General features: G+C 38.2%; 1 protein-coding gene across 3 annotated transcripts in view; it reads left to right on the forward strand.

The window, feature by feature from the left end:
* Nucleotides 1–24,288, forward strand: part of GRAMD4 (GRAM domain containing 4) — a 2,037,033-nt gene that overhangs the window by 1,426,305 nt on the left and 586,440 nt on the right. For all 3 annotated transcript variants that reach the window (XM_044088380.1, XM_044088381.1, XM_044088383.1), the window contains 2 exons: nucleotides 9,147–9,279; nucleotides 19,037–19,062. In XM_044088380.1, coding sequence (XP_043944315.1) covers nucleotides 9,147–9,279; nucleotides 19,037–19,062 — 159 coding nt within the window. The remainder of the gene's footprint in view (nucleotides 1–9,146; nucleotides 9,280–19,036; nucleotides 19,063–24,288) is intronic.

The following is a 24,288-nucleotide window of genomic DNA, read 5'->3' on the forward strand; positions in this document are numbered from 1 at the left end:
CACATTTGTTTATTCAGCTGCCATTATGCCCCTACAGCATAAGACTAAAGCTCACTCAACCAGAGCAGTTTGTACATTTTTCTGCCAAACTTCCTATTGATAACATTTGTGCAGCAGCATCTTGGTCAAAACCTCATACCTTTATCACTCATTACAAGGCTGATAGGGCCTCCAGGGACAGAGCCTCCTTTGGGTCCAGTGTCCTGAAAAATTTACTCCCATGAGCCACCCGAGATTGATCGTGCTTGGGACGCTACCCAACAGTAAGAATGAATGGCGAGATAGAACAACTTCACATAAAGAAGTTATGTACTTACCATAACTTTCCATGTGAGTTGTTCATCTTGCCTTCATTCTTGCGTCCCTCCCTCCTACCCCCTCCTGGGCTTTTAGATGACCGAGATGCTGGATCCATCCTGGTTGCTCAACCCTTCTATACCTTCTCTTGGGAGTGATAGAATGACATATGGTATTGTTATACCCAGCAAACAAGATCTGAGGTAACTCTAGGTGCATCATGGGATAGGGACTTGGCCTTGAGCTTTGCAATAGGCCGACTCAGAGCCAAGGGATCGGCTCTGCACCCATCAGTAAGAATGAAGGCGAGATGAACAACTCGCATGGAACTTTATAAGTACATAACTTCTTTATTACAGAGATGTTATGACCACCTTGTCCCTGGATGAGATAACCTTACTAATGTTGTGGGTCATTTAAAAAGCTTTCTGTACAACGGAGGCAATATGGTTTCAAAAGTCAGTTTGCTATCAACCTGGGTGCCCAAGTCCCTCATGACTGACTGCGTGCTTAGTACCTTATTATCAATCTGATCATTTGTGGTGATGTCATTCTCCCCAAAAGGGATGATGCATTTTTTGGAATTCAGTTTGAGGCCATGTTTCTGGCACTAGTCATTTGTTTGGGTGAGACCTTCTTGGAGGATGCCCACATCGCTAGGGGAGTTAATGACAGCACCCAGCTTGCAGTCCTCTGCAAACTTGGTCAGCCATAGCCCACTGGATTTGGCCTGTACCTCCGAGAAGTGTATCTCAAACAGCAGAGGCCCCAACACCGATCCCTGGGGTACACCGCTTGTTACGCGTGTACTACTTGAGGTGGCTTCCCCTATTTTGACTAGGTGAGTTCTGTCAGTGAGCCGGTTTGCTACCCATTTGGTAACATATGGATTGATGCCTAGTTGAGAAAGTTTATGTATTATACCTGAGCGGGGAATAGTATTGAAGGCTTTGGTCAGGTCAAGGTAGGCAGTGTGCACCATTTTCCCCTCGTCTATGGCCTTGGTGACTGTCTCAAAGAAGTTGACCAAATTTAATAGGCATGATCTCCCCTTGACAAAGCCAAACTGTGTGAGGTCAAGTGTCTGGAGGTTGCTAATGGCCTTGTTAATGAGGTCCATGATGATCCGCTCCATGGGCTTGCAGATCAGGCTAGTTAGGCTGATGGGTCTATAATTTCCCGGATCAGTGGACGCTTCACCTTTGTGCAAAGGGATGACAGTAGCTGTCCTCCGCTCGGCTGGGCCAAAGTCGGTACTCAGGCTTTATTTGAATAGAGTGCCTAATGGTGCTGCAAGTTCCTGCCTGAGTTCATGTAGGGTGCAGCCTGGGATGTTATCGGGTCCCATGGAGGCTGTATTTTTTTGCCTTTTGAGATGGCAGTGATTTGCTCGCTAGATATAAGGTGAGGGGGGCAGGTACTGGGGATGTCCTGTTTTACTGATGGGGAACAGAAGAGTGAACTTTTCACTGAACCTGTCTGCCAGCAGGTTGGCTATATCTACAGTGTTTCTGTATGTGGTGTCCTTGACCACCAGTTCTGAGCAGATCTGGGTGCTTCCCTTGAGATTGTGGACATGTGTGAAGAAGGGCTTATGATTGTCTTTAGTAGATATGGCCAGTTTGGACTCGAAGTTTGATTTGGAGGATTTCACTAGTGCTCTTATTTGCTTGTTCAGAACTTAAACACATACCGATGATTTTTTCATTAACTCAATTTAAACTTGCCACTTTGTTTCCAAAGTTCAAACTTTCACCTCAAACTAAAGAAAGGGACATGGCAGTATTAAAGTCCTTTACTGCTGGTCTTGGCTCATACCAGTGGTCCACAGAGAAATTTCTCTCAAAAAGGGTGCAGGTCTATGGTTCAAAAACATCTTGTTAGAATTTACACAACAGAGCTTTCCATACTTGGCCCACCTTGTGCTGGAGAGTTGCTGAGTCCACATTCACCATTTTGGGAAAATTGTATAAAGAATTAGGCACACTCCTACAAATCTGACAACCTACTGAGAAAGGTATTTCAGCAAGACACTTTTAGCTGTCATAATTAGACATGGGTGTTGGTTTCTTTTTCACTATTCCTCAATAAATTAAATTAAAAAAAATCTGAACTCAATAGCAATCATAAGGCAGGTAAGGTAGCGTTAAGTTTCTAATAAAACGTACACAAAACTAGTACTTTTTGAAAATGAAACAGATCAACTTAATTCATGCATCACTTTTAGGAAAGTGTCGAGTCTCACACAGCATTCTTCCCATTGTTGAAAGTTTATAAACAATTTCAGTGTTTTGATACTAAAACTACAAAAGAAAATTCCACTGTGCCCATAATGTGGAAAATGTTTAAGCTGTCTTATAAGATGAAGTCTTCTGCTGAAGAACTTAACTCATTATTTATAACAGTTGTAAAAATGTAAAGTGTTCTTACAACAAAAACGCAAGAACTACAGTGAATTAAAATCATGCTGTGATCACACGCATAACACTGTACCATACAATCTCAAAATAATTCATCATGCGACCTCCATTCATCCAAAATTCCAAAGAAATATCCCACAATAAAAAGTATTTCCATCACAGTAAGACAAAGTCCTTCATTTTTTTTCATACAATCCACACATCAGCGACCATATGTCTCACTTACTGGCCGGTACTCTACAAACAATACACTTCTATAATTCTTTCCCAAATATTCAATTTAGTTGTCCATTCATGCAATACATTTTTTTCCAACCACAGAAACCCAACAATCCCAAAATATATGGTACAATTGCTCACGACTCAGCTGTACCATGTTGCATCAATTACTGGTATGGCAAGCATTTTTAATCATCAAAACATGGAAGAAGATTAAGAAGACTGCTTGAGGGCTAATTATTATTTCTTATGGAAAATGTTTTAGATCGTAAATAAATTCAAAAAATGTAAATCCCAAACAAACAGGTAAACAACGAGAATACCCAGGAACCACGAAGGAACTGTTAAAACTTACTTATTTGCGGAATGGAGAACAGCAACAGTTATTTCCTCTCCACAAAGGTGGCCTAGTAATAGATCCGGGAATTACAGACATATAAGCCTGACCAGCCTCATCTGTAAGGCAACGTGTCATTATGGACCTCGTTAGTAAAGACATAGGTGACCTCCAAACCCTGGATCCTACCCAATTCAGCTTCATGAAGGGCAGATCCTACATGTTAAATCTGGTGGATTTCTTTGAAAATGTGACCAAGGCCATTGACAAAGGCAGATCTGTGCGCATAGCATACCTCAACCTGGCAAATGCTTTCAACACAATCCCATATTCAGGCATTACTGATGAACTTAGCAAACTGAATGTAAACCCCGTCTTTATAAGATGGGTTGCCAACTGGCTCACAAACAAGACACACACTAGCAAAGTGGGTGACTCCACATCAACCAGCAGACCTCTTACCAGCAGGGAGCCACAGGGGTCAGTGCTAGGCCCCCTACTGTTTGGTATGTACTTTTCAGAAGTTCAGGTCAAACCTAAGGGGTTGTGGCTGACCAAGTTTGTAGATGACTGCAAACTAGGTTCAATCATTGAATCCCCAAATTATGTCAGTATACTCCAGGAGGGTCTCACACAGACCATTGACTAGTGTATTAGTCACAGTCTCAAACTGAATGCAGAGAAATGCATCATCATTCACTTTGACACAAACAATGTACCCTCACACTATCAAATCAACAGTGCCCTAAGTACTCATGAAGTGGTAAAGGACCTGGTATCTCAAGTTGACTGCGACCTTAACTTCAACCACAATGTGTCTACTGTAGTAAGGAAAGCTTTCTACGTAGCGCACTCAATTAGTAAAGGCATCACCTTGAGAGCAAAAGAAATTATCACCCTCTATACTCTGCACTTATCTGGCCAATAATTGAGTATAATACCCCATTTGGCATGTATTGTACTAAGCACCTGCAGCAAATAGAGAGTCCTCAGAGGTATCTAACAAAGAAGATCAAGGGGCTCCAGCATGTGCCTTACACAGACCAACTAAAGTCCCAGTCACAGTACTCCGTATTGCATAGACTTTTTAGGGGAGACTTATGCCTGGCCTACAGAACAATCTTAGACCCAAACCTGTTGAACTTGCTGCATATCTGTAAATCAAAAGGGACTACGCCTACCCATTCCAAGGACCTAAATATGGCTGTGACTTTAAATGGGACATGCTGGAAGGACAGATTTATGTCCCAGCAACTGCCCCTTCTTTGGAACAGGCTACCAAGTCATGTGAAGCAGAACACCTCTGTGACACTGTTCAAGAGGAACCTTGACGAGTGGATGGAGCACTGTAAATTCTTACTGGGATAGAGTCCACAGCCCTCCTGGATATGGGCAGTCATCACTAAATGCAATTTTGGGTACTGAATAACATTTCTGTGATATTGCATTGGGATAACATGGCTAGGCTTAAAATGACCTCCGGGTCAATAGCGTAGTAATCGCCTATGATCCTATAAGAGATGAACACAAAGATCAGTTATTTTGTTGAGTTCTTTATATATAGTCTTTCTGAACTTTGTTTTGCAGCAGATTCAAGATGTAAGGATAGAATCCCAAGCAGTAAGTTAAAAATGCAGGGAAAAGAACTCCAGATATGAAATTAGCCATCGGGAACGGTTGCAGCAGCTTCCTTAGAATTCCCACTTATTCCTATGCCTTTGGTATACTAAAGGTTCATAAGAACATTTTTAAATGCCCATATAGAGTCATTGTGGCAGCGCCTCATAGTTACACCTACCCCCTTGGGGTTTTCATTGAGAGACTTGTTAAGAACACTATTAAACCAGTTGAATATACCCTCACTGATTCCTGGAATTTCCTCTCTAAAATTAGACAGGAGTGGTACAGTAAGAATGTTTGTTTTACCGTCATTGATGTGGTTGATTTATTCTCCTCACTACCTCATCAGGAGGGATTGAATTTGTTCTTTGAGGCTGTCAGAGAATTGACCGCACTCTGTAACAATTTTGTAATGGAGGTGATGGAAACAATTTTACAGAACAATTTCATCACCTTTGAAGGGGAATGTTTTGGGCAGAGCAAAGGTTTAGTAATGGGTGCAAACTGTGCACCCATTTACACCAACTTAGTATTGTATGCCTGGGAGGGCAAACATGTATTTAACACCGACTTCAACAATGAAAGGTACACCTGTTTACGTTTCCTTGATATTTTTCTTCTAAGGAAGAAGAAAACAGAAGTTATTGATGACTTTATTAGTTATTTGAACAATGCCTCTTCCTTTTTTAAATTTATATGTACTCACTGTGACTGTTGGTATAGATTATTTGGATGTAACCTTATATAAAGATATACTGAATGGCAGGTTTGAATCCAAATTTTTTAGAAAGAACAACTTTTCTAATAGTTATAAGGATTTTCAAAACAATCACAAAAAATACACCAAAAAGAATATATGTAAAAAGCAGTTAGTTTGAGCTGCTCGGATGTGCTCTGATTGTTTGAATTTCAAACTCAAACTAAGCAGTATTGTTCAGATGTTCAAAGAAAGGGGTTACCTACAAAACCTTTTTGAGATCATTGAAGGGTGGGGGTTAAGGTATAAGCCACTGTTAGGTGATGAAACACTACCACCAACACACTTGAATACAGAAGTTGCAGCTCAAACACATATTAATATGGTGGTACCCTGTGGAGCTGGTTCTAGGGATATTAAAGATATTAATTGAAACTGGGTGATATTTAAGGCAAACCCAGAAATTTTGAAAACCTGGGTTTGCACCACAGTTTATAAAACTGGTAAAAATGTAAAATACTACTTTGAACATGGTAAACTCTTGGTTTCCCCTAGTAATAAAGGAATGACGTGACATTGTGCTTGCAAACAGGGCCCCTTTAGAGCATTCCACTGTTTTTTACATACTATTTCCTTTGAGATTTTCTAGCATCTGTATGCAATATCTAAAGAAAATTTAAACAACACTCTTTTAAGCATACATTGAACTGCCCAGGGTTTACCAATTTTAGGTTTGGCATTATTGGTGTTATACTTAGAAACCCTAGGGGAGTCTGGTGGGAGTTAGAAATTGAAAGAAGAGAATTGCTTTGGTAATTGTAACTCAATGCAACAACCTCACCAGGTATTAATTGAAATTTGTCTATTCTACCTGTTTTAAAGTATGAAGCACAGGAGGTTTTAAGAGAAATAATTTTCAAAGTATATGATTATTAATTGTTTAGTTATTTAGGAACAGGCAGTATTACTGTTATAATTTTTTTTTAAACATGGTTATTCACTCTAGTAGCTTTATGGATTCCTTTTTAGGAAAAATCCTTTATGTATACTTTTTTCATCCTATGCAGTGGTTTTGATAAGGTATAAAAATTGCTTCCACAATCTAATTTTTAAATGTTTTTTTAATTTGTGGTTATTTTTAATTTTAACTTTGTGTTTCAGACTTGGATCTTTTGTAATGACTAATTAAGTTAATTTTATGTGGTCATATGACTAATTTATTGAAGATTTTATTATATTTAAAAGCAGCGGGTTATATGCAACTTTGGTTCTGATGAAGTCCTGAAGTTAAAGGGATGAATTATTGTTTTATTGTTTTATCTCAGTTGTATTAGTCATTTTTAAAAAGTTCTCCCTTTAGAGCTGGACTTGCGGATTTTTAAAGCGAGTTACCAGTGAACTGTGACTTAATTGCTGTGTGTTAGCTCAAACAGTCCTTTATGTTGTTGCTAGTGATGTTTTTATGGGCTGTTTTGTACACTACTATTTTGTTTAAAGATTCACAAAATGTAAAAACAAGTCTAACCATATTGAATGATTTCAGTTACCCCAAGATAAATGGGAAATAAGGTACAGCTAAGGCTATTGTGGAGGATGGATTTCTTGATTTCTGCATGATTCATATAATTCATACTAAAACACAAATAGCTGATTTCCCTATAAGGTTAAAATGGACTTTCGTTTTATCACTTACAAGCATTCTGAATAAGATACAATAATTAATGTCAAGGAGCTGTGTCCGCTTGGCAATTCAGATCATAATGCCTTTGAATTTGTGGTTATAATGCTTAGGCATTTGGAGTATCAGTCACTGATTATATTTGATAAACCATTATGTCAAGAGGTCATTGTTCCCCTCTACTCATCACTCATTAGACCCATTATAGAGTACAATGCCCCTTTTGGTATGTACCTCACAAGACATCTACAACAACTGGAAAGGCCACAGAAATACCTCACAAAGAGGATTACCATCCTCAAACAGATGGCCCTAAACAGACCGTCTCAAAAAACTCCAGCTTTACTCTGTCGCATATCGCCTACTCAGAGGCGATCTCTGCCCAACATACAAAGCTGTGTCAAACCCAGAGCTTTTGGACATGCTCCACTTAAAGAAATCCCAGTCCCTTCAAGCTACACATTATAGGGACCTAAACATTGTCACCACAATGAACAGAACATGCTGAAGGTATAGATTCCTGTCCCAGAGACTTCCCATACTCTTTAACAAACTAGCTATCTATATCAAACAAAGCTCCTCATTAGCACTCTTCAAGAAAACTATTGATGATTGGATGGGAGATAGGAAATTCACACCAGGGATCACTTATCTGGCTCTGCTTGACAGGGGCACAGGAAAATAATTTTCTTGGGTGGCAAAAGCCAGGGTACCATTTGGCTAGGCTTATATAGGCCCTAGGGCCAATAGCCTAGTACCTACCTATGAACCTATGTTTTGATTTAGATATAATATACCATATTAACTCTGTTGACCTAGAAGGACCAAATGTAGAGGAGGTTTCTTCCAGCTGAAATGCTTTTGAGAGTATAAGTAGTGGTGATCTTAGCAAATGTAGAAAACTTATTTCTAGGAGACATTGGCGGAATATGCCTACTTGGTTGAATATAGTCCACTCAAAGTTGCTGAGGAAGAAAAACAAAATAAGTTTAGTATTTGGAATAGGTTCAAGAGTGGAACAGCAAAAAGGCTTTATAATCTGTCTAATATAACACTAAAGGCTTCTTTAAGAATTACTGAATGGAAATATGAAATGCACCTTTTGTCATCAGCCTCAACGAAAACATTTTACTATTATTTTAATTAGTACAGTGGAAAGGTTAGCATATTAGGTCCAAGTCCAATCGAGTATGATGTATGCAGGAATAAAACTGGCCAATGTGTTTAACAAATATTTCCAGGCAGACAATGCAGGTGTAAAGGGCTCACATGACGTGATGAACACAACTATCCTGTTTTCAGTCTTGACACCAATAAGTAAAAAGAAACCCCAGCGAGGGCACTTATCTGCAACTGCTGTGTAAAACCAGCAACGGAACATTGGGGATCAGACCGACAGTCAACAGATGGTGTTCAGACTGGCGACAAATACGTTCTGAGGATGGTACGTCCGGACGTCACCTTTATACCCTACACTATGCAAGGAAAATGTGTGATGTATGGCATACCTTAAGGTAACCTAAAGGCTTTGGTAGACTGGCTGGATGTCGCGCCACCGTAGGCAGGGGATCCCCAATGTAAAGAATACTGCAGCAGTGAAGAAAGGGACATCTACCGTTATGGTAAGATTTTACACAACTGTACTGTATTTTGCTTACCTTTGAAATATAAGCAGCTTCCAAATTTGTATTCTTTTGAAATGTGCAAGTTAGAGTAGTACTATATCATTTTAAAATATTCAGCATTTTAATGATTGCTGTTTAGTTCAAGGCAAATGTAAGACACCAGGACTGAAATACTTTAGAGTGCATTAATTCCTGAATTAGTCTGTCCATGTTTATAATTTCTTTCCTATTTGATTTCAACAATACTTTACAGATAAAGACAGTCGAAGATTGAGCTCAAGACTTCAAAAGTGGTTCTACGGCAGATTTGGCGAGTACATTGAAGATTTTCAGTTTCAGCCAGAAGAAAACACAGTAGAGACTGAAGAACCTTTAAGTGCTAAAAGGTAACTTCAGTTAAAAATTTCCCTGTGAGATACTGCTGCATCGATAAAGTAGTTTCCCAGTGGCATAACAAATTACAGTAACGTGTAGATAGTACTGAACTTTTTAATGCCTTTAATGATGTTGTAGAAGTGAGTTAGTCACACTTGGGTATTCTTTGTGTACACTTATTCTTTATTTACCACAGCAGATCCATCCTGCTGCACACCAAGCCACCACTCATGAACCTGGTCATAGCCACTGCAGTGTAGCTCATGACCCTTGTTTTACTTAAGAAAATATTAATGTCTAGTAAGTAGCGCCCTCAGGACATTTCATGGGCAGGTTGACCTGTAGTTTTTTCTTGCATATTGTGATAGGGCTGCAAATGCATAAACACGTCTAGCCCTGTTTTGTTTTCTTGCTGTTAATTCATTTGTGAAACAGAAGTACTTTTTCATATATCACCATAGCTTAATAGATCTTTTAAAATTTATTTGAGCTTTGCATTTAGCCCCATCAACTTTTTTTTATATGCTTGTTTTACTATTTCCTTGTTTAGTTATAAACAACTTTGAACCATTCTTGTCACGATATAGAACTTCTTCAGGCACTACATTCCACAGCTCTGCTTTTCCCTCCATGAGGTTTAGTTTTTTTTTTTTAAAGCTGCATCCTGAAATGTCCCTGCAACCCATCCTTCCTGGGCATCTTTGTTTTTGCTAGTCCCCAAGCAGTGTAGTGCATGCATGCCATGTTTGCTCTTTCTGTGCTAATGCTGACATGCTGAATTTTATAATTCTCTGCTCATACTCCACCCTGTACTTACTAACATTCACTTTTTTGGGTAACTCTGCAGTGCAATTTCTACAGTTCTAATTTCCCTTTCTCTTCCTCTGGCTTCAGAAACTGTACACTAAAGAACATGGGGACATGGCTTAGATGGTGGCTTGAGTTTAGCAGGTTTTAGTTGCTCTGTACTATTGGAAAGTTTTTGATAGGATTTTAATATCAAATTTGATCATGGCAGGACTAAAAGTGTAGGAAGAGGGTGTATTTTATGTCCGGATCAAGTTGTATCAGTCAGACGTTAAAGTCAAATCCTGTCAGAAGATCTCACCAGACCCTTTGAAGGGATGTCAGTTTTTAAAACTGTTTGATAGGAGACAGTTTCTGCAAAGAAGGATTTCCAAAAGACATTGTCATCCATGCAAGAATTATTCTTAAAATATACAATATGGATAAAAAAGTAGGCTTAATGTTATCTGTTCATTACACAGATAGTCTCAACACCATGTGTAATAACCGTGACTGTAAAGACCTGCCAGCATTGTTATTTACTGCCTAACTTTATACATGGCCAGCCTGATGTATAGACAGATGAGGTAACCACCTAGGACACTGCTCGACGAGGGGCAATTTTGTATGATTTTTTTTCCCTAACTAAAGAAATGCAGCTGCATCTCTATTTAAATATATGCATGGGGGGGTGAATAAAGGGCAGAAAAGCTCCCATAGCAAGAACGGTATCCATTGTGGGAGGTGCCAACTCTCCTATTCCTTACCATGAATGGAACGCTATGTGAAATGGTTTGCAGTGTATCTGACTACTCAGTTTGCAGACCTTTGCTAGGTTTCCATCATGTGACATGAAGAAGAAAGCCCAAGGGTTTTAAAACAAGAAAAGAGGCTAGGCCCTGTGGATAGTAGCAGCAGGAGTATGAGTGAGAGTATAAGGTCAGGTAAGTTTCCTTTTTTCTTTTAATCTTGGCAGTTATGTGGAGTGGAAGATCTACCTGCAGAACAGATAGTGCAGCTGCCAGTAGTCCCTGATTTCACTATCTGTACTGTTCCTGATTGTTCAGAAAAACATTGCTGGTATTGCTTCATATTTTTGTTCTGTCCCTTCTGGTAAATCATTAAGAATTACAGTCGGTCAATAATGCTAGACATGAGTTTCATATTGCTCAGAGAATGCATATTGACACAAAGCTTGATGTTCTGTTATTCTGAATTTCAGTAATGCTTTAAAAATTTTCACTGATTCTTGGGCTGTCCGTCATTATTTATTTGGCAGCTATGAATGTCGCAGAGTTTGTCATAGTTTGTGTGTGCTCGTCATACAATTTGTTCTTTTCATGTCAGTCATAAAGGAGTCACAGTCATTAAATAATGAGAAGCATTTGAGTTTCTTTGAAGGCTATGCAAACCTATTTATTCCATCAACTATCCAAGTATGTAAGTAAGAACAATATTTAAAATCTGTCCCTGATTTTGGGCTTTTGTGTTACCACAGTATTTTTGGCATTGTCCTTGATAATTTCACTAAGAACATAGGAGAGCATTTTTTTAATAAGCGTAGGCCATTGATACTTCAGCATTAATTGCTTACTGCCAGCTGCTCATTATTCTGGCTTTGCAGGATTAGTATGAGTTGTATGAATCAACTTGGAATACATTAATGTGTGGAACAAAGTGGAAGTTAACTGGCCATCATTTCTTATCACAGTCGGATATCTTACATGCATGCAGAAGTGGTTATAACTGCTGGATGGGGGTAGGAGCTGTCTGTTGAATTAAAGTAATTGACTCCCTTGTTTAAACTGTCACTGGTGTGCGTTTGCAAGAGTAGTGTGCATTTCTGTGATGTAAGATGTAATACTTTGTTGTTGTGACATTTATTTAATTTTTGCTGTAACAATCCAGCATTTATTGTGGTCACAGTAATGTGGATGTAACTGATGGGTACAGAGGTCATTTATGTGTACTAGTGACTTACCCCTGCTGCTGATTGATCCCTGTTAAACAGTAATCACCAGTCTGACATGACAAGAGTAGTGTCAAGCAATATTTTTGCTAAATTCTGTGTAAAAGCAGTGCTGCTATGGCTTGTGTGTGTGGGTGCGTGCATGTGTTTGTGGGGGGGGGGTTGCACTCTATTTAAGAGTAGCACATTAGCCATTTCTTTCACTTTCAATCATAAGCATTAGCACTTTGTATGATAAGTTTTTAGTCTTTAGTGATCTGGCAGGAGTTGAATGATTTAGAGTACTTGATCATTAGCACATTTCATAGCTTTGGTAATGTTCTTGGCAGTAGCTTTTTTATGTTCTTGGCTGTGTGGGGTCTCAGTGTCCACCATGTACCTGTATATAGATGCACTGGTCTCCTCCACCTACCCAAAGATAATGATGCAAGTGAAATAACATTCTTCTAATTTGCCTGTAAGTAAGCAGTCTGTATGTGTGTCTCTGTTTGCTACTGACCAGACCTGTCAGAGACAGTATCAATATGTATGTGCTTTTGTGATGCATCTGGCTTTCAGTGGTAGTAGCAATGTTGCCTGTATTATAATAGATTTTATCCCATGGACATGCACAAACAATACTGCTGCAACCTTATTGTCTGAAGCTGACCTTGTGCAGAGGTGTGCATGGAAAGTTGTAGTACCTTTTGTGTGGGGACACGTTATTAGTACTGTAATTATTTTCTTACCATCAACCCTCTGATGTGTACACAGAATATTACTGTAGTATATGTAAGGGCTGCGGACAATGTGGTCATTATTTCTTTATTCTGCCTCAGTCTCCAACTGACAAAGCTCTTACTGTCTACTCTCTGCAAGACCTATGTATCACCAGTAACATAAATTGGTTTGTTCTACATTAAATGCATCTAAAGCTTTTGAAAGAGGAATTTTCAGTTTTTATTCTCAGTCTTAGAGTTGTTTTCCCTAATATCTTTTTGAGTTGTATGTAAAAAAAAATATATATATATATATATATATATATATATACCGTAGCAGGCTCCAAATCTTTTGTATAGTCCAGGATATATGAAATAACTGTTGAATTATCACAGCACAAACAGTTCCACAATAAGTTAAGCACTTTCACTTGGGTCTATCCCAAGCTTCATCAGAACATGGAATAAAATCAATCAGCCACTTTTAAACAAATTAAAAAATTGTCAGCCGAGGACTATTAAAAAAAGGTTTGGAGCCTGAACTTCTTGTGGAATTGTTTGTGCTGTGATATTTCAACAGTTATTTCATATATCCTGGACTGTACAAAAGGTTTGGAGCCTTTTTGTTTCAGCAGTTTACCTTTTGGTGCTTTTTTCTACTTAAAAAATATGTATGCGCAGTAAACCAACAACTCATCTGACAGTAGATTAAACTGCCAACCTATTTACATCAAAAATGAAGTGAGACAAGGTTGTCCAGTCTCACCATATTATTTAACCTATGCATAGAAACCCTTTTCATTATCCTGTTAGCAAAATCATGTTGCAATATCCCAACATATTAAGATCTCAAAATTCCTTTTACTGCTTTTGCAGATGTCATGAATTGAATATATCACATCCTAATATTGATATGCAAAAAGTAATACATCCAGTTAACTTCTCTTCTTTTGCTGATTGCAAATTAAATTTGGGCAAATTTTACATCTGTTGTCTAAATCCCAATGATAATTATCAAGATATTTCTAAATGAGAAGGAATGCCAATAAAACCTTCCTGTCCTTATTTAGGGTTAACATTTAGCAACAACTTGATAACCTCCACAGTAGTATTAATAAATGCTGGATTTACATGCAAAACAATACACAAAGATGGTCAAAAAATTAAATTTTCATTTCTTACAAGAGTAGCATTTTTCAAGAAATGAACATCTTTACTTAAAATGGGTTCGATTCTTGGCTAGGGTGCCTTCTGTGCAGAAGTCTGCATGTCCTTCCTCCATTCGTGTGGGTTTTCTCTGGGTGCTCCAGTTTCTTCCATGTTACAAAGACATGCGTCTGGACGTTTCTCCCTGGGCCTCCGCTGAAAATTCACGTAGTTCCAAGTCGGACTTTCCTGGTAAACAAATGTTAAATAAATAAATCTAAATTTATCAAAAATATAGAATTAGCACTCTCAAGAGTCATATGGTCACCTAAATCAAATAGAATTAGCTTTAGTAGTCTGACAGACCATAAATATTTTGGGGACATTGGGCTCCCTGATTTTCAATTATATTACTTAATATGGCAAATAGACTGTAGAGAGCTGTAAATCTAAACCTTATAAACATTAATTGGGCTCCCACTTGGACCATTATTCGGCTTAACAATATACCATTTTAATACTAGTAATTACTTATGAATCTTTGAATGTATACTTTGTATCCCTTTTCTAAATGATCAAACATCCAAAAAACGAAACATTTTTTTTCTAGATATAATGTGAACATTTCAGAACATTAATGGTGTGGTTAAAGTTAGATGACTACTATTTGTTATTACAACCAGTTAATTTAAACCCAACAATAAGTAATGAATGGTAGACTTAAATACATTTTCCTAAAGGGACTTTATCAATCTCAACTTACTTTCTTCACCAGTGTATATAATAAGTAAAATGGCATGTTCCAAAGGATACCTACCTATATTTAGATTATCCACTGTATTAATGCTAGTTTCACTTATAATCAAAGCCAACTATCTAAACTGAATTCCTGCTGGAATTTTGGCAAGCATTACATTTGAATAAAGCCCGATCAAAGTCATATAGACTGGTAGAAATTAATTCCAATTTACCTTTGTTCATCAGTATGGCACAGGTATGAGCCTTTAAATGAATGTGAAGGTTTTATTAAAGGAGCAATAAAAAATGTATCCTTTTCATATAGTTATTCTTTGCTTAGTTGGTGATCTTAAATAATGCATGCCTAACACCAGTAAAGAAAGCCAAGTAATTTCCTAACTGCTCTAATTGTTGTGCAGACTGAGGTAAGGATACATTCTGCATATATCCTGGTCTTGCAGTTTTTCCCAAAATATTTGGAACATCCTAATTGCAAAAATCCATTGCCAACATTCCTGAAATAGATAGACATGTTTATTTCCAAGTAATACCATTTCCAGCTATCATAAAACATATTCTAATTACTTGTTTTGGTCTTCTAATTTACAATATTTCTCAATGTTGGCTCAATTTAAAAGTATTAAAGTGAAGTAAATTTTGTAATACGTCACACACACACACACACCTTAAAACTTTTACAATATTACATAAATCCTACAGAATCACAGAACAAGGTAATAACACAACTAACTGACATTTTTTTTAAAATTGTGCCGTAATTAACTAAGCTTACTAAATATGGTTTAAGGTTTATAGAATAAATTTGAAGATCCTTCCTTCTCCAACAGGATTTTTTGTCTTTTAATTAGATCATAAGAATATATATTTCTCTCATCATCGTCACTATAATTGGATGTTTCTAGACATATCAGTGCTGTGTATAATTTGTAACTGTCATATCCTTGCATATAGTTTTAAATTTGGGGGTGGGGGGCTTAGTTTTTATTTTTAGGGTTTTCAATAGGTTTGAATGTTAGTTATTCCTTGTTTGTAGTTTTTGTGTATGCAACTCATAAAGGTAAAATTTTAATAAATGTTCTGCAAAAAACTGTACACAAAAGATCGTATTTTGCCAAGGATCAGTATACTGTGCAGGAGGAGCAATTTGGAACACATTAATGATATTGTTCCAGTTTTAGTTTTCACTTTACTCACAATGAAACATCAAAAGTTTTCATAGGAGTTTGCTAGGGTAATGACTGCAGGGGCCTGTTTAGTCCTAGCCTGTTCCAGAGAGGGGGAAGTGTCTGATACACATACCCATCCCCCTGACATCTTCTGTTTGTGTCGCAAGCAAGGACGAAGTCCCTAGATTATGCAATTCTGATGCTGTCTGTTTTGCAGATAATGCAGAAGGTCTGTCAGAGCAGGATCAAAGGATGCCTTGTATGGCAGGCATAGATCCCCCCTCAACAGTCTGAGGAGACTGAGTACAGGGACAGGGCTTTGTGTTGATCTGTGTGGGACATGTTTTACTCCCTTTATCATTTTTGTGAGAAACCTAGGTTGCATGTGGCTGGTTAGGTGCATACCAAAGGGGGTGCTGTATTGATGGTTGTGCTGAGGAACAAGTACAGTGAAACAGTGCCTTCCCTTGACCTAAATGCCATACACAAGTTGTGCAACATAGAATGATTTTCTTGCTACCACAGACATGTGATGGTCAAAGGGCTAGGTCACTGTCCACATGCATCCCCAATTCCCTTATTGCTATGTATATTTTTATGGGTATGTTATCATTCAGGTAGTTTCCAGGGGTATCTGATTCCCCAAAAGATGCTGTTCATTTCTTGGCATTAAGTTTTAAACCATGGCTTGGCACCAGTTTTGTCTTTCAGCCCTTTCTGGGAGATGATGGTGTCTTAGGGAAATTCTCTGGCTGCATCTAATTTGCAATCATCTGCAAACTTGGTCAGTCTGAGGCTGTTGATGTTGGCCTTGAATTCAGAGAAGCAGGTGCCAAAAAGGAGAGACCCAGCACAGAGTCCTGAGGGACTCAGCTGGTGAGTTGCCTGTTTGTGGATTTGGAATGGATGACATAGTGGTTCATACATATTTCTGAGAGTTCTATCTACAATGTCTGAATGAGTTATTGTATCCAATGTCTTGACCAGGTCAAGGTAAGATGTGTGCCTCATTTTGCACTCATCCATTGCTTTGTTGGCCTCTTCAAAGAATTCTACCATGTTGAGTAGACATGATTTGCCATAGATGAAACCAAATGGATTGGATCCAGTGTCTTAACATTTCTTATGTCATAATTCTTTCCATGACTTTGGATATGAAACTAGCCAGACTTAATGCTCTGTAGTTAGTAAGTTCGATAGATGGCACACCGTTGTGTAAAGTTATGACTGCTGAAGTTCTCCTGAGCAGCAAGAAACCTTTCTGGAGGCTATAGCTAAATAGTGACTCTAATGGTCCTGATAGGTCATGTTTTATGCTATGTAGGAAGCATCCTGGGATATTCTCTGGGCCCATCGATAAGGTATTCTTGGCCCTTGTACAGCACATTGACGACCTGCTGTCGAGAGGATGGGGTGTTATGTTCAATGGTATCTCCTGAGGGGTGGCTGAGAGAAATGGGGTCTAAAATTGGAGCTGAATTTGTCAACCATTAAATTTTGTTGCATCTTCTGGCTCAGTGTAAGTAGTTCCATTTACAATTAGTTCTGCACATTGTTGTTGCCTTATGGTTGTCCTTCGCCTGGAAGGTTATTTTTATCATAAATTTGGCTTTGGTAGACTTTGCCCTGAATTGCTTCTTTAGGCTGATGAAAGATTTTTTTATTCTATTGGGTGTTGCACTTCCTAACTTTTGCCCTTTGTTATACAACCTATTTATGCTGGAATTCCACCAGGGTGTCTTGTTTTTTTGAGTTTGTTTGTGCTTATTCCTAGTAGGTACAGCTGACTCTTTGCATGTATTAACACTATTGTACAGGGGTCTCTGAATAATTCTGCATTGGCAGCAGTGTTCTCAAGGTTTTGAGATGGCTTGAAATTTTGACAGGTTATCACCTAATCGTAGGAAGCTTGCCTTAAGAGAGTTCCTAAGTGTTCCAGGGTTGTCAGGGGTTCTGGGTTTTATCTCTATTTCAAGGGAGACAGCTATAGTCCGACCTTACCAACGAGAAGATTATACTGGGGAGGATGAAATGGTACCCTATTTTTACATTTGTAATTTTGTGCTTGTTCATTTTGCATTATTTGTGTATCTGTTTATTACAACCCTGCAGTTGGTCATGCTTGATCAGTGCTGTACCATGGTAAACATAAGGAAATTAAATAAATTTTACTAAATTTTTTCCTTGCTCTTGGTTTTTGTTCATGCTACCACTAGACCAAAAGATTGAGAATAACTCTAAAATGCACCTTAGAACATCTAGAAAACCCTTGGCTTAACTCCGTTATTTGCTTCCATGGTTATTATAGTAAGATCTTTCCCACTTAGGGCTTGTTTAGAAGAATGCAGAACAAGCAGAAAAATAAGACAAAATGTTCAAAAAGATAGAAAAACAGGTAAAAAAAAAGTCTGAGTAATTGAGGAGGACATGTTGGGTTGAAATGGGGGGGGGGCTGTAGAGATAATGGGGGATGTAAGTGTTTGTGTTGGGGAGCTGGTGGGCCATTAGACACTGGGGAAGAAAGTCACAGAACCTTTTGCTTAGGGTACAGTTTCACATAAGGCCAGCCCTGACTTCATGCTATAACTGTACCTGTTCGTGATTGCTAATATGCTTATACTTGCAGTAGCTACATGCATCTCCTCTTTCTTACTGTTGTCTTGCCATGTGACCTAGGTCATGGCTGAAAAGCAGTGCTTGGACTTGTTCACTCAACCAGTTAACAAATTAGAAAAAACAGAGAAAGTGGCACTTGCTTTCATCCCCAAGTCTTTTTGTTAAAGTAAATATTTTGGTTCCAGAAACATTGTGTGTTCTTTAAATAGTTATGGCTAGGCTTGTATAGGCTCTAGGGCCGATAGCCTAGTACCAACATATGAACTAGAAGATTAACATTTAAAGTAGATGGAAATTCTTGTTCAGTAACACACGTCTGCTGTTGTACCAACAGTTAATGACTCCAGTTAACATTTTTCATATAAAGCACACGGTTTCTGTTGCTGTCACTTTGTGTTACTCATTGTCATTTCCTTAACTGTCTGAGAAATTAAATGCAGGATAAGCTTGCTTTAAGTCTTCCAGGTAACTATTATTTTCTGAAAATAACAGATTTTTGTTGCTAAATAATTTGCATAGTTAGCATATTTGTACTGACAGTCATTGTTTTTTAACTTTTGCAAATCTTGATTTCTTTAGACTTGCAAGATGCATTTTTTATATTTCTGTTTTTTTTTTTGTTGTTTAGATTAACAGAAAACATGAGAAGACTAAGTGAGTATTTCTGACTTTTTGTCATAAAATGTGATTTAATAAAATGTTTTGACTGGCTTTTTGTTGTTTTGATGTATTGCAGATCATAATTATTTTACATTATACAGTTTTAAAAACCTGCATCTCTTGCATAAATTGTTCAATTCTGCCTTCCATTAAACCTCATTCCTCCTCCTGAGTATTATTCTGCATATAATGTTCCCACCAATTCCATTTATTTCTATGTAATGTGCTCCTTCCATTTTCTAAATATTCCACTTTCAGTTCTTTTGCTTCCTTTCCGTCATTCAGTACATCAGCTAGTTTCGATTTACAGTTCCATTTTTTAGTAATCGTGTTTTGGCAGCCAACAGAGCAAGGCCTTACCATGTCTACATAATTCCAATCCTGTGTCAAAGCTCAAAAGAATCATTTCTTTACGTACAGCCATTTGCTCCCCTAACATTTCTGAAAGACTACCCCCCCAAAAAAACATGCAACCAACTACCTCTCTTTCCTATCACACCTCCAGCATTTCCTGTTTACTTTGAAAATAAATTGTCTGAACTCTGCTTGGGGTATATGCCTATGCAGACATTTCCAAGCAAAATTTCTAAGCCTTCTGGGTGTTGTTACATACCTGTCTCTCTCTTCCCAATCTTTATCCTCCTCCATTTTGATTCTTATCATGCAAAATTTTATATGCACTACTATTTATCCCTTTTTAAGAGGATCTTCTGTTTTAGACTTGACAAAGATGGCCTTTCACTTAGCAATCCCTTATCCCTTTCTCTTTGCTTGTACTTTATCAATCCCTGATAGGAAAGGTAGTCTCTAACCTGCAGTCCAAACAACTTTTTGATGTCATCCAACTCTGTTGCCTTCTCCTTTTTAGTTATTTGCTCCCAGTGCCTCAGTTCCTTTTCTAATCTTCCCCAGTAAATTCCAACCCTCCTCATTGCCTTAGCTGCCATAACGTAATCCCTTTAAAACCATATACCTAAATACTTCATTAACTCGTCGCCATAAATATGGGTACTGCTGAACCATTTCATGTGTGGGTACATAATTTAGAGCTATAACCTTTGTTTTATCTTTACTAAGTTTATATTCTGAAAAGACTTGAAACCATCTCAAAATGTTTCACAGCACAGAAATGTCCTTTTCTGGATTTGTCAGGTACAAAATAATATCTGCCATTAAAGCTAACTTTTCTTAATTACCATGTCAGTTATATCCCTGAGTTTGTGACCCCCTTATTTTCTTTGCCAGTGGTTCTAATATAAATAAAAAAGAGAGCGAGCGAGCACCCCTCCCTAGTTCCGCTGTTCAAACAAAGCTGTTGAAGAGGATCCCTCTCACTTTAATTCTTGTCTCTGACCCTTCATATAACCACCTAATTAGTCCTATTATCCCATTAAGAAATGCAAAGGCTTCTGTTGCCCTTCTCATAAAATTCCAGTTGACAGTACTGAATGCTTTCTCTGCATCAAGACCTATAAACAGCAGCAGTATTTTCTTATGTTCTGTGTCCCTCTGGATCATTATTATTGTTTTAATATTATCAAATATTTACCTCCCCTCCACAAAGCAACATTGATCCATACATTTCATATTTGGCAACACCTCAACTGTTATAGACATGAACAATTTATAATCGTGGTTTAATATCGAAATGGGTCTATATGAAGCGTGGTCTGAAGTTTCTTCCAAGATGCTGGTGCTGTCTTTCCTCCCCCTTTTAAAATACTGTTTAACAAAACCTTCCATATCTTTACCACTTTCTTCTCTTTTAGCTTCCAAACTACCATAGGAATACTGTCTTCCTGGAGTCTTTCTTGTTGATTGAGTACACATCACTGTTTTTATCTCATCTCTTCTTATCATAGCTATTAATTGTTGAGCCTCATCTTCCTCTGACCTTGACATAATTAAGCCTTCTATAATAGTTTCCATGTGTGCCTTTTCTCTTTTTCCACATTCCTCTGCTTTATACATACATTGATAAAATTTCTGAAATATCTGTAATAACTCCAGAGGATCTCTGTTTATTTTCTTGCCATACAATCCCTAAATTTGGTGACAACACTCTCTGCTTTCTGTTGAGCAAGTCATTGTGCTAAATGTTTGTGCTTTGGAGTTATCAAAAATAGTTGCTTAACAGCAACCTTTCTAAACTCATGCATGTCATCTTTAACTGTTGTCAGCCCTTCTAGATAAATCATATTGCTTCTTTTCCTTATCTCTCTTTATTTATACCTGTATTTAAATTCCATTGCCATTTTATCCCACTTACTAACTATCCCTTCTGAAGAAATGTCTGTCTTTCTTGAGAACGTTTAAGTAATGTTTACTATGCATTCCTTAATGTCTTCTCTTTTTTGCCAGATAAGTTGGAAAATGCTAGTGTATCATTTTTTTTTATTTTATTGCCCTGCATCTTTGTTTTAGTTAATATTATTGCATTGTCTAAAGTAGTTATTGGATGTGTGCCTAAGCTTTCATTAAAATACTCATCCAACCATTCGTCCAAAACCACTTTTTTCCAAGTTTTCCACATGGGGTCTGTAGTGTCACTTTAACATTGACAATCATCTGGAGCCAATGTTCACACTGCTAGGTGGCTAGCCCTGAAGTATTCTTCCATACCACACACACATGCACAGTCACACCTATGGTCACTTTAATGTGTCCAATCCACGTACTTTGTGCACCTGTGAAAAATAATTTCTGTTCAGTATAGCCCCTTCCTTGGAGAATATGTAAATTGTCTGAGATCATACTACTGAATTAACATCTTACAAACCAAATATTTTCATATGTTTCTTCAGAACGTTACCATTGTTATTTTCCCTTCCAGGTTCCTTGATAGATCTTTACTATTGCACACCAAGTTCCATTCCCCACTTGTACATAATAATCCGTGCTGAAAACTGATTATTTCTGCTAAAGTTTTTTGATCTCCATAATAGGATTTGTATTTGAATATAAATATATGCCAGTGTAATCCTCCTCCCTTTCCAATAGTCTTACTACCACAAACCTACCATTGTTGTATTTTCCCCCTCCTCTTTCTTCTGTTGGAGCCCTTTTTACTCCCATTTTCCTTTGTCCCCTGACATTTTGCTGAATGTCCATCCTGAAATCCTTTGCCAAATATGCATGCTCAGGTCTATCCAAATGTGTCTCCTGCAATATTTCTATCTGCATCCTACATTTCTTAATGTAATTCAGTACTCTCTGCTTTTTACCTTTACCTGTAAGACCGTTTAAATTCCACAATAACATGGACAGAGTAACTATTATAATGGAAAACTATTACTTTTTCTAGTTTACACACAGTAAAAATTTTGAATGTGTATTCCAACTTTTGGCTTACAGGCATGCACTAACGTTTTGCAAGCTGATCTTTTATGCAGTTGCTTCTTCTCATTTCCATTTGAAACAGTATTACATTTTTTTCAAGACTTTTTGCTTCAGTGAAAGTACTCAAAAACTTTTTAGAACCTCCATCCTCTTTTAACTTAGAAGAAACACACAAAGCTATGCACATTTTCAGCAAATTGTTTACCCCTCCAGATAACTCCAGTGGCAGTTTAAAGTAATCCAGTTACCTAGAACTGACCTGTGAGGGCCTCCCAGATTGTTTATGGAATCATTGCTAAGCTGGCTGCTCAGCTTATCCCACTCCACTCGGGCTTACTGTGCTCCCCTACCCTATCCCCATTCCCACCCACCGTGTCTTTCATTGCATTTATGTCTAACCATTTAGTCGGCCCCAGCAACATTTCCTTACATCAACTGATGACATCCCAAGAGCAAAACCACACCCCATACTATCTCGCAACCATCCCAGCCAGTCACACCAAGACTAATTAGCACACCCCTTTCTGCTGTCCAATACAGTCATAAGCCAACCAATTAACAACTGCCATGTTCACTCCCACTCTCCTACAGCCCCTTAAGTAACTATCTCACCCCTTACCTGATGACTACAAAGAAATTACACAAATTGAAAATGTTAGCATAGATCTGCTCAAACTAAAAACAGAACTAACCACCTCTAACTTATAGCTGAACTTTCTCCATTTTATAATAACCTGTAGCTCATATCCAGACTTATCCCATTTCTGTATACCAGTGTGTGTCTACTATCAACCATACTCATTATCCCTCCCCATAGCAACCATTCTTACTTTCTACCAACCTAAACCCCAAGTCCACCACCAAACCCAACTACCTGGCGCCTCACTCAGAATTCTCTCAGATCTCTCCAGCCATATATAGTCACTCCGTTGTAGATCTAGTCACATTTAAAATCTGCCATTACCACTCTAAAGGAAACGTCAGTGTACAGTATAACCTATTTATTTCAAAATAGCTGGCAACCCTTGTTAGTCTAGCATCTCAGGTAATACTAAGTGGGAATATTCATCCAAATCCAAGCCCCCCTCTAACTCCCCCATTCCCCTCCATCCCAAGCACACACAACCTGAACTCCATAAGAAAACACACAGACCTTCTAGTTCTCAGCATTAACATTATAAGTATGCTAAACCAAATATACTAACTCCATGCAACTCTTTTACTATATGCTCCCGACTTAGTACTCCTCACAGAAATGTGGCTGAAACCACACAACAAAGATAACAAAGTACTTCTGCCAGGGTACAACGTACTTGGGGCAGACAGACTAAGAGAGGAAGTGGTGTTGACCTACTCTTCAAAAACAGTCTCACTGTTGACCATATTTGGCCATATTAACATGGACATCCCTGTATTTAACAATTGTTGCCTCACAGCAAGAGGTTCTCCCGTTTGATTCTCTGCTTGGGTTGGGAGTGCCTTCTGTGTGGAGTCTGCATGTCCTCCCCATGGTCCTGTGGGCGTTTGAAAGGCATGCATTGAATGGGCATGCCTTCGTTGAAGGTCGGGCGTTGGGCTGGCAGCTCGACTCCATAAAAAACAACTGCCAATCATTAGCAGACCGGAGTTCCGCTGTGGTGACCCCTAACCAGGAAAAGCCGAAAGACAAACAAACAATCCCTGTATTTAACAATGCAGAGACTCTCTTCACCAAGGTGAAAATTAATCAACTAAAACATCTGAATCTATTAGGTGTGTCTGTGTGTGTGTGTGTGTGTGTGTGTGTGTGTGTGTGTGTGTGTGTGTGTGTGTGTGTGTGTGTGTGTGTGTGTGTGCGTGTGCGTGTGTGTTTATGTATGGATGTATCTCCTGAGGATAATA

This window comes from Protopterus annectens, chromosome 11.part0, assembly GCF_019279795.1.
Source record: "Protopterus annectens isolate FY-2018-M chromosome 11.part0, PAN1.0, whole genome shotgun sequence".
In the NCBI taxonomy this organism is placed as follows: Eukaryota; Metazoa; Chordata; order Ceratodontiformes; family Protopteridae; genus Protopterus; species Protopterus annectens.